This window comes from Perognathus longimembris, chromosome 3 (genome assembly GCF_023159225.1).
Source record: "Perognathus longimembris pacificus isolate PPM17 chromosome 3, ASM2315922v1, whole genome shotgun sequence".
Taxonomy (NCBI): domain Eukaryota; kingdom Metazoa; phylum Chordata; class Mammalia; order Rodentia; family Heteromyidae; genus Perognathus; species Perognathus longimembris.
This window is the reverse complement of record NC_063163.1, coordinates 21,507,239-21,517,021: the sequence shown is the minus strand read 5'-3', so window position 1 is coordinate 21,517,021 and position 9,783 is coordinate 21,507,239. Positions and strand designations below refer to the sequence as shown.

The 9,783-nt window shown below is 44.1% G+C and overlaps 1 protein-coding gene across 1 annotated transcript; it reads right to left on the bottom strand.

The window, feature by feature from the left end:
* Nucleotides 1-3,458: 3,458 nt before the first annotated feature.
* Kctd12 (potassium channel tetramerization domain containing 12) lies at nt 3,459-9,466 on the bottom strand. The gene has a single exon (XM_048341228.1). The coding sequence runs from the start codon at nt 9,223-9,225 to the stop codon at nt 8,242-8,244; it is 984 nt and encodes a 327-aa protein (XP_048197185.1). The 5' UTR covers nt 9,226-9,466; the 3' UTR covers nt 3,459-8,241.
* Nucleotides 9,467-9,783: the final 317 nt, after the last annotated feature.

The window sequence follows — 9,783 nt, the reverse complement described above, 5'->3', positions numbered from 1 at the left end:
TAAAGAAGCATACCTGAAAGAAGAGGACTGAGCCTGCAATAGATCAGAAGCTCAGTTAATGGTTGGTGAAGTTAAAAGGATGACTTGGTGTGCCAAGACACATGTGTATGCATGCAAGTATGCATGTGTGCACACGTATGTGTATGTGTATGTGTATGTGTGTGATACTATTCTTAATGGCAGAAGAGGGAAGTTATCCCTGGGATTCTACAATTTCAGAATTTTTTTACTGTACAGGATTGTATCTTGTATGTTTATGTAATCTTGTCATTCTTCTAATAATATGAAATCATTTCCTAAGTCACTTACCAAATAAATGGATGAAATCCCATTTCATATACATGTATCTCAAATAGTAAAGCTGATATTCAGATGTCCTATTGTTAGGCTACAGATCTCACATCTCTCTGTTCCCATCCTTTCCAATTCCTCCTGAGTAGTAAGGAATAAGTGATGGCTCCTCTAGACTTGATACATTGTAAAAAACCAGGTATTGGTCCTAATTCATGGAAAACATCTCAGATGAAAATGGAAAGAAGAGCCAGGTACTAGTGGCTCACTCCTGTAATCCAAGCTACGCAAGAGGCTGAGATCTGAGGATGGCAGTTCAAAGCCAGCCCAGGCAGAAAAGTCCTTGTGAGGTTCTTATCTCCAATTAAGCATCAGAAAACTAGAAATGGATCTGTGGCTCAAATTCCTAGATACTAGCCTTAAGCAAAAAGAGCTCAAGGACAGCGCCTGGGCCCTGAGTTCAAGCTCCATAACCGACCACAGAAATGGAATAAGAGAGAAACAAAGGGGTCTCTTCCTCAATATGAAAGCTATGTAAAATTTCATACTTACATACCTAATGACTGTAAAAGTTACTTCCTACCACCACCATCCCCACCTTGCAAAACTTCTAAATGCATCTTATTTCATATCCTCTTCCACCTATGGTGGAGGTATGTACCAATAATTCAATTATTAATTGAAAATATGATGAGTCAAAAATGCATTTTTTAATTTTATTAGCTCTAAGTGGTTGTACAAAAGAGTTGCCATTTAACAAAGCAGTTTATGAATACAACAGATTGATCAGTATTATCCCTTTCAACATTCTCACCTACCCCTACCCACCCCTTTCCTCACTCTTCTTAATTTTGTAGGATATACATTGGATTCTTGGCTTCCTTCTTCCCTTCTTCTCATCATTCATCCACCCCTTTTTCCCTTGACCTCACCCCATCTCTTTCAAACACCCAGTTCTTGATGTTTATTTCTTTACTTATAATTATTATAACGGTGATGTACAGAGGGGTTGTAGTTGCATAAATCAGATAGAGTATACTTCTTTTTGCACAATGTCACCCCTTCCTTTCCTCTCTTCAAGTTTTTCCCTCTCGTCCCTACTCACGAGTTGTATAACTCATTTTCAACATAGCTTCTAGCAAGTACCACTGCTGCATCTGTTCAGCCTTTGTCCCTCCATTTCTATGCATTGAACTTTGACTCTACCTAAGGACTTACACCATTTGAGTTCTCCCTTGTAAAGGACGCATATTATCCCTTAAATGTGGAGCTTATAAATGTTTAAGTAAATATGTTGAATGGTATGCAAGTGTATACAAAAATGCATTGAATCTCCCTGACTTACTGAGTAGGTCAGCCTCTGGGTGCAGGGCAGACCCAGATGCAGAGGCTTGGAATGCCTCCCTGGAAGCTGTGGCTCATACACTGTCCTGTATCCCAAGGCAGTGCATGCTACTGCATACCACCAGGCCGAGGGAAGGTGCAAGTTTAAGACTGGATACGATGACTCGTAACTTCAGCTAGAGAAGCCATGGACAGGAGGACCATCGTCAGCCCATGCCAGCCTTGGGACTACAGAAGCACCAAAACGTATCTGAAAAATCACTAAATTTAAAAGGATGGGCCAGGAATGTGGCTTAGTGGTAGAGTGCTTGCCTAGCATGCATGAAACCCTGGGTTCAATTCCTCAGTACCACATGAACAGAAAAAGCCGGAAGTGGTGCTATGGATCAAGTGATACAGTGCTAGCCTTGAGCAAAAGAAGCTCAGGGACAGTGTCCAGGCACTGAGTTCAAGCCCCGCCAGGACTAGCAAATAAAAAGGATTGGGATTTGGTTCAAGTGACAGAGCACTTGCCTAGCAAATGCTTCAGGGTCAAGGAATGATTACTTGTGGAAGTGTATGTTTATCTGTACAATCCTAATGTCAAAAATAGCATGTTAAAATAATCATAAGGCCAAAACTTTCTGTATTTCCAAAGTCTCTGAAGAAGAAAAATATATATCTAAGTGATTTCTGTGTTAATATTACTTTGTACAAAAATAAAAAGCTGGGGTGAAGTATGGCTCAAGTTGTAGAGTACCTGCCTAACAAACATAAAACCCTGAGTTTAGACCCCAGTATCCAAAATAAAATACAATAAAAAAAAGAGCTAGACTCAGGTATATAGACATATAAGTAAAAGGAATTTTAACACAGTATTCTTTGGTATACAGACAGAAAAACCATGGAGACCTAAGTACCTATTCATAAAGGTAAAAAAAATGACTGATAAAACAAATGATAGTACATTGAAGCAATGGCATCTCGTGCAAAATGTCATGGAATTATCAAAGAAAATGTAGTAGGTAGCTCATTGTTACATGTGCATGTATTGCAAGTCTTAGATACATGGTTGAAACAAGAGGGCAAAGCAGAGACTAGGCATATTTCTACTGAATAGAGAAAGGAGGAATATGGATCCATGTGTATACAAAGTCTCTATAAAGACACTACAGGACTATGGGAAAAACTGCGGACAAAGAGGGAGGTTTCAAAATATAGCTGTGTGCTGATATGCACAAAACAAAAGCTATCTAGAGGAAGTACAGACTAAAGAAAAGAGGAAGGGTGACGCCTGGCTCATTTTCCTCACCCAATGCCAGCTTCCTGTGCCATAACCCAGCAGTCTTGGGTTTCTGTGATTTCCCAACCTCAGTACCACTGTGTTCTCTTTGTAAACAAGGAACTACAGACTGGAGATCATGCAGAAACTGTCCAAACGCTCCTTAGAACTTAACTTCATGAAGTGTATTTTTAATTAGTTTACCTGAAAGCTTCTGTTTCATCATCCTTAAATACTTTAAGAGGTCCTTTCTAGTTATATTCCCAGTGTATCTATATTCCCCCCATAGTCTTGATAATGGCTGCAAAGCCTGTGGTCAAAGGAAAGATTTGTGCAGGATGTTTCTTGTGCAATGAGTGTAAATTGCTTATATGTTCTTGACAATAAACTCTGGGGAAAGAACTTAACTGATGCCTGACCCAGCTGGCCAATTATTTGGTCAGGAGATAATGCTCATCATTAGTCCCACAACAATTTGGAAAGCATTCCCAGTATTTAGAGAACTCTTTAATTGAAATTAGATCAGCATTTCAGCCAATCCATACCAAGGAGACAAGAGAAATTATTAAAGGAGTGATGTTTTATTTTTTTAGTGTTTAATAGAATACATAATGAGTCACATAATCAATGATTCATTACTTCACACACAGGGAGGGAAACAGTATTGAATATTTTTCTTGTACAACTGGTTGTGAACAGGGACAACAAAAAATTCTAGAGCATTTATATGGCTAAAGGAATTCTCACTGTTTAGGCACCTATGAAAAGACTTCATCACCATGCCTTTTGTTTTTAATAGAGAGGAAGTTTCTTCTTGCCAGTGTTTCACTAGAAATATCTGGTAGTATTTTTCCTCTCTCCTTGTGTTCTGAGAAAATGGTTCAGTGATATCTATCACCTAGCAAATAACATTTGCAACAGTTTCAGAACCCCAGATAGTGCTGTGGGAATCTTACATTACTTAACAAATGAGAAAAATTTTCAGATGCCCAGAAAAGTTTAAACCATTTTTACATCTTTAAAATTCACATCCATGATAAATGCCATAACCCTTTGTCATTCAATGGTTAATAATGGTGGTAATAAGGGAATTCGTATCATTTATATTCAATATTTGTAGCAAAATGTACCTGCCTATAAAGTCACAAAGACAGTTGTATAATTGTTTACATTACAGTTAGTGTCTACATGTCTCAAAACACACTTAGAATTTGTTTTAAAAACTTGGCTTGTGGAAAACAATCACAGAACATTTAAGTGGCAAGGAATCTTGGCCAACTAGTCCTCTTACCACAAAAAGTTATAATCCAATGTAGATAGTTGGGTGAACTTCTTCAGTCTAAGTTTTAGGGACTTCAGTAAAGAATCTAAATCCTCAAGTTTTAATATCTTTAAATGTTCTCCTTTAATACTTGTACATTTTATTGTCCCAAACTATGAAAATGAGAAGTTGATTACAACACAAGTTGTTTCTAGCTATAAGAAAAACCTATTTCAGGTATTAAAGACTCTGGAAAGTCATTTCCCAAGAGACAGCATTAGATAATCTGTTTAAAATTCAGGTTTTAAAATGATTCTTAGTAAGGAAAAACATGAGGGAAAAAATCCAAAGAGAATAGTCACTCCAATAGGTTTACAATAAAAATACTCCATTTAAGGTTTTAAAAACTTAATTCTGTAAAGTACTTGTGATTTACATATAGAAGAAATTCCTAAGGAATTCAACAACTCCTACCAAAGCTTTGCTAAATGTCTGTATTTCAATTTACCACTTTTTGTAAGAGTACAAAAATGATTTGAATAAGCCCGGAATCTGCCATAATTTGAAGAGTAAAAAACTTTCAAAGCTTCAACTTACATGGCTTTAATGTAGTAACATTCCATGGAAAATTCCAATAAAAACTGTAATATGTGGCAAGCATTGCCTATTTGGTATTTGCACATTATGAATTTCGTAAGAGAAGACAATTTTATCTAGTATTATAAGTTATCACCGCTGTTAATTTTTTTTAATCCAAATAAGAAACACAAAAATAAAAATAGTATTGTTAGGGAAAATTCTTCAGTTTCATACTCCAAGGAATATTTTCAACATTATTTTAAAAACTAGAATGTGATTCATAGTTATGTATTAAACGCAGATAAATACTTGGTTCAAAAACATGGTATTTTTTTTAAATCACCACAATGAATAATTCTGTCGACAAATCTAGTTACCTAATGCCATTCAGTTATATTTATGGACATCAAATTGGTAATTGGAGCAACATATGCAAATGCCTTTCTCTCTGAGTCAGAATAAGGCAGTCATAATTATCTGAATAGTTTCCTCATTCTGCCATGTTAGGTGAATGGTGGTTTTGGAGGGCTAATTCAAAGAGGCCCTGTTTAATATCCTATCCAAGCTCCTAGGTATCGCCGACACTCAATTCACTCTGCCGACCTTAAAAGCACATGGAAAGGAATGGATCCAAAAGGCTCATGCCCAGGGAGCTGAACTCAGTTATATTCTGTTCTCCATGGAAAAGAGTTGCCTTGTTATTATGTGGGGCTTAGAGTAGTAAGTGTTGATGCATTCACTTCAAGAGCAGAAAGAACAAACATTTGTTAAAAAAAAAAAAAAAAAAAAGTTAGTTTACTGTTGTCCCAAACATTAGATTCTTTAAAGGAACCTATGGGGTGCCTGAAAGGGCAGAAGTGGGGGGAAGGGAAGATGACTACTGGGCTCAAAGTTATACAAAATACAATCTCTAAGATGAGTAAGAGAGACAAACTTTTAGCTTCCCCACTCATGGACTTGTGCAGATTTGATGAGGGACATCAGCATCACCAAGTCTTGCCATCTGTCAACGTTTCTGATCTGTCCTAATGACAACCATTTGCTTTTTCATTGAGCAATCTAACAAAATGCTACAGGAGTGACACGCTATATGACACTCACAGTAAGCAAACGATGTTCAATCATTTCCAGCTTGAAATGTAAGTTAAAGGTAAGCTCTGAAATATTACCTCTCTGAGCAAACAACCTCCTGGATTTCTGCATTTATTTCCCTTAAAATTACAGCCATTGTACATAAAGCTAATTTTTCAAAAAACATAACTTTAATAGAGCGTAACTTTTCCTTCCACACTAAAATGAAAAAACTAGTGGATTAAAAATGCAGGCGTCTTGATCTTAGGTAGACAGTTAATGTACATACTATTAGTATACAATACTCCAGGAAACCAAAGGTATAAAGCAAATTCAGTATTACAATTAATGTATTTTTTCCTGGCTCAAATTCACCATAGACAAGGATATATGAAACTCATCGAAGCTTTAATATACACACCAGCCAATGCAAGTTATTGGGGAGGTTATATAGGAAATTTTATAGTATTAGTAAATGAATTAAAAAACTAAATGATTCATGTAAAATGTTTATATATGGTATATACAGCTTAGATCACATGAGTCTATGAATGAAACTGCCCCACTTTCTAAAATCTGTCATGGACGTAGTAAGATACAGTACAAGATTTGTTTTAGAAAGGAAGGAGAAAATAGCACTAATTTAAACACTAAAGACGATTCTTACAAATTCTTTAAAAACATATTTCAGAGAAAGATGCTAAAACAAACGAAGAGATAGAAAGTCTTCTCCGTCCTCACAGAATTCCAAAGGATGCCTCAGAGAAGCATGAGGAGTCTGCCATTCCTCCTCACTTATGGTGAACACAGCGTACACACTGGGAGTTCATGCCACGTGAGAGTAAAGGCATAAGGCAACCAGGTCTCCTGTTTCTGTTGCTTTTCCCTAAAACACCATTTTATTGCTCTGCCACATTTAAGCACTTAGTTTGCCTTCATTTAAAAAATATTCCATTTTACATAGAGAGATGGGCAGCCCTCCGTGGTTAAACTTCTATGTAGCTCTGCCACTTGACAAGATTCCATTTTAACTTCAAATGTTGGGGGGAGGGTTTTTGTTTTGTTTGTTTTAGCTCTGCCCAGCAGTGAAGATGTGCTGGGCTTGGAGAAAATAAGGATTTTTCATTAAGTTTTAAGTCTAAATAACCAACATTGAACTAACTTTGCTTACTTAACACAGATTCTAAATTCAGGATGTATAGTCAATAACAACTGAAAAACTAAAGTCTTACTGAGTAACTCTTTGGTTGGGTGATATAAGTATTCACAATGTATGTTTAGGGACCCAAAACAGTTTGTTTTTTAACTACCAGTTGAAGAGTAGATCTGTCACTAACCTTGATAAAAATGCAAATTTGAGTTAACGGTTTGATTTTTTTAAATGTTTATGTACTCAAATGAATGGTACACACTTTCGACTTTCAAATAAACATGGGTTATGTCTGCTGCTCCCCCCCACCCCTCCTCCCCTCTTTCTTCCCTCCCACCCCGTCCCCAACAAAATCCTAGATCTAATGGCTGTACCATCCTACTGCCCACGAAACGACGTGCATTACTACCCAGCTCCACTTAAATCGCTGTCAGGTGACTTTTGGAAGCACCTGGCAATCTGGGGCCTCCAGGCCTCTTCGGAGACAGCGAGACAGCGGCGTCCTTTCTCCCTCTGGACCCCCAAGGCTGTCATATTAATCAATGGAACCCAGATCTCCCCCCACACCGAGTGGAGGAGAAAGCCCCCCCCCCACCCCGTCACAAGTTTAAGCCACAGGCAAAGCGGGGCTGGAAAAAAAAGAGAGAGAGAGAGATAAGGTCTTTCACAGTGCTGGCATTCGTCCAATACTTTTGCCTGTAACTTTTCAAAACTTTCATTAGTCACTGCACTGCCCTCCATGGGGATTTCTGAATTCAAGCGTCGGTCTTCCATTCTGTCTTCAAAAACTCTACCTTGAACGAAGATCAAAAAGACGATTGCAACCTTCTAAGCCCCCTAGCCCCCACTCCCCCTCGGTGTCATCAGTTCTGATCTCTTAAACCTGGAGTGAGTCCCGAAGGGCTTGAGAGGATTTCAAGGAAATCTTCTATACCCCGGACTTGGTCTAATCGGGTTCTGAACAATTCAGTCCTTGCCAGATACTTGGTGCTTTTGCGCCCACACTGCCTGACTGGATCCACATGGAAGTACAAAGGAAGGGTGGGGTGGGGTGGGGGAAGGGTCACGTTCCAATACTCTTGGTTAGCCTGGTCCACAGACGAAGAAGCCCAGAGGATTTGTGGCTGCAAAGTCTAAAGAGGGGGTGCTGAGGAGTCTGGCGGAGCTAGTGGAGGGGGGGGGGGGCGGGGAGAACCTAGGGGCCAGGGGCTGGGGACCGATCATCAACTCCCCAGCGCGGAGCCGAGGCAGTGGGCCCGGGAGAAGCGAGGGGACCTGGGGCGCTCACTCCCTGCAGAAGACGTACTCGGTGTAGCTGGTCCAGATCTTGTCCTCGCTCTGGTCGGTGCTGCCTGCGAAGGCGCAGGTGCCCGTGGAGCTGCACGCCACCATGTGGAAGCCCGACTCGGACAGCTTGTCGAAGGCCTGCTCCAGGAAGTTGAACTTGAGGTAATAGCGCGAGGTGTAGCGCTCGGGGGGCCGATCGGGGTCCCGGCTTTCGTTCAGGGTGTCCCCGAACACCTCCTTGGCCAGCGATGTCTTGCCGCACACGGTGATGCGCGCCACCCGCCGGAACTTGGCGTCCGCCTGCGCGTCCCGCCCGATGGTGTAGGAGCCACGGTAGCCGATGGTGATGTAGCCCGATCGCCGGCTGCCGTCCAGGGACTGGGACGGCGTGAGCAGCGGGCCCGCCGCGCCCCCGGACGGGCTGCGGCTAGCCAGCTCCAGCGTGGGGGACGGCGCCCCGGCCGAGGCGCCCTCCTGCGGCTCCGGCTCCCCGTAGCCCAGCGGCAGCAGCTCATCGCCCAGAGAGCCCTCCTTGTGCACCCCGCGCCGGGAGTGCGGCGGCGGCGGCCCGGGGCCGGGCTGCTGGGGCGCGCCGAGGCGGCGCACCAGCTCCGGCAGCTCGAAGTACTCGGCCTCGCGCTGCAGCCGGCTGCGCTCGGGGAAGTAATCGGGCAGCACGAGCTGCAAATCCCGCAGGTAATCCAGGATGTAGCGGAAGAGGAAGCCGTCCCGGTCCAGAAAGAAGCGGCCTTTGCTGTCCCGGGCCAGCTCCTGCGGCTGCTGCTGCGTGAACATCCGCCAGAGCAGGGACTCGGGCACCGACACCACGGTGCAGCGCCGGGTCACATACACCTGGCCCCCCACGTTCAGCTCCACGATGTCCGGGAAGAGCGGCGGCTCCGCGGAGGACGATGAGGAGCCGCTGCCGCCCCCGCCGCCTCCCCCGTTGGGTAATCCTCGAGTGCTGTCCGCCAGAGCCATGGCCAAGAAGTGCTCGGGTTGAGCCAGCGGCGGGGACGCACGGCGCTGGCCGCGCTCAGGAGCCCCGGCGCCGGGACGCTCGCCCAGCCCTGCACCCCGGCCGCTGCAGCCGGGAGCTGCGCGGTGTGAGCGCGCCGCCGCCGCCTCCGCCGCTGCCACCACCACCACCACCACCACCGGGCGCCCCCGTGAGCCCCGTGCAATGCACCCGCCTCGCCCGCGCGCTCCAGGCGAGTGCTGGGTCGCGGCCCGCACCGCGCTTAAGTAGAGCCGCCCGGCTCGGGCGCCCGCCGCGGCGCGCAGGAGGCGTGGGCGGCCCGGAGCTGCGGAGCGGAGCGCGGTTCCCCGGGCGGGGGCGCGGGCGGGGAGGGAGGAGGAGGAGGGGGACGGGCGGGAGGTGGTGGCGACCGGCACTCGATTTGCATCTTAAACGCTGACGCCGCTCGGGGCTGCTAGCTCCACCCCCGCTAGCGCTCCGGGGGCGACCGGGGTCCCTCCCTGCAGTCCCCCCCCCCCCTTGCTCCCGCCCCTTCCAGCTCCAGCCCAACTTTCTCTCTT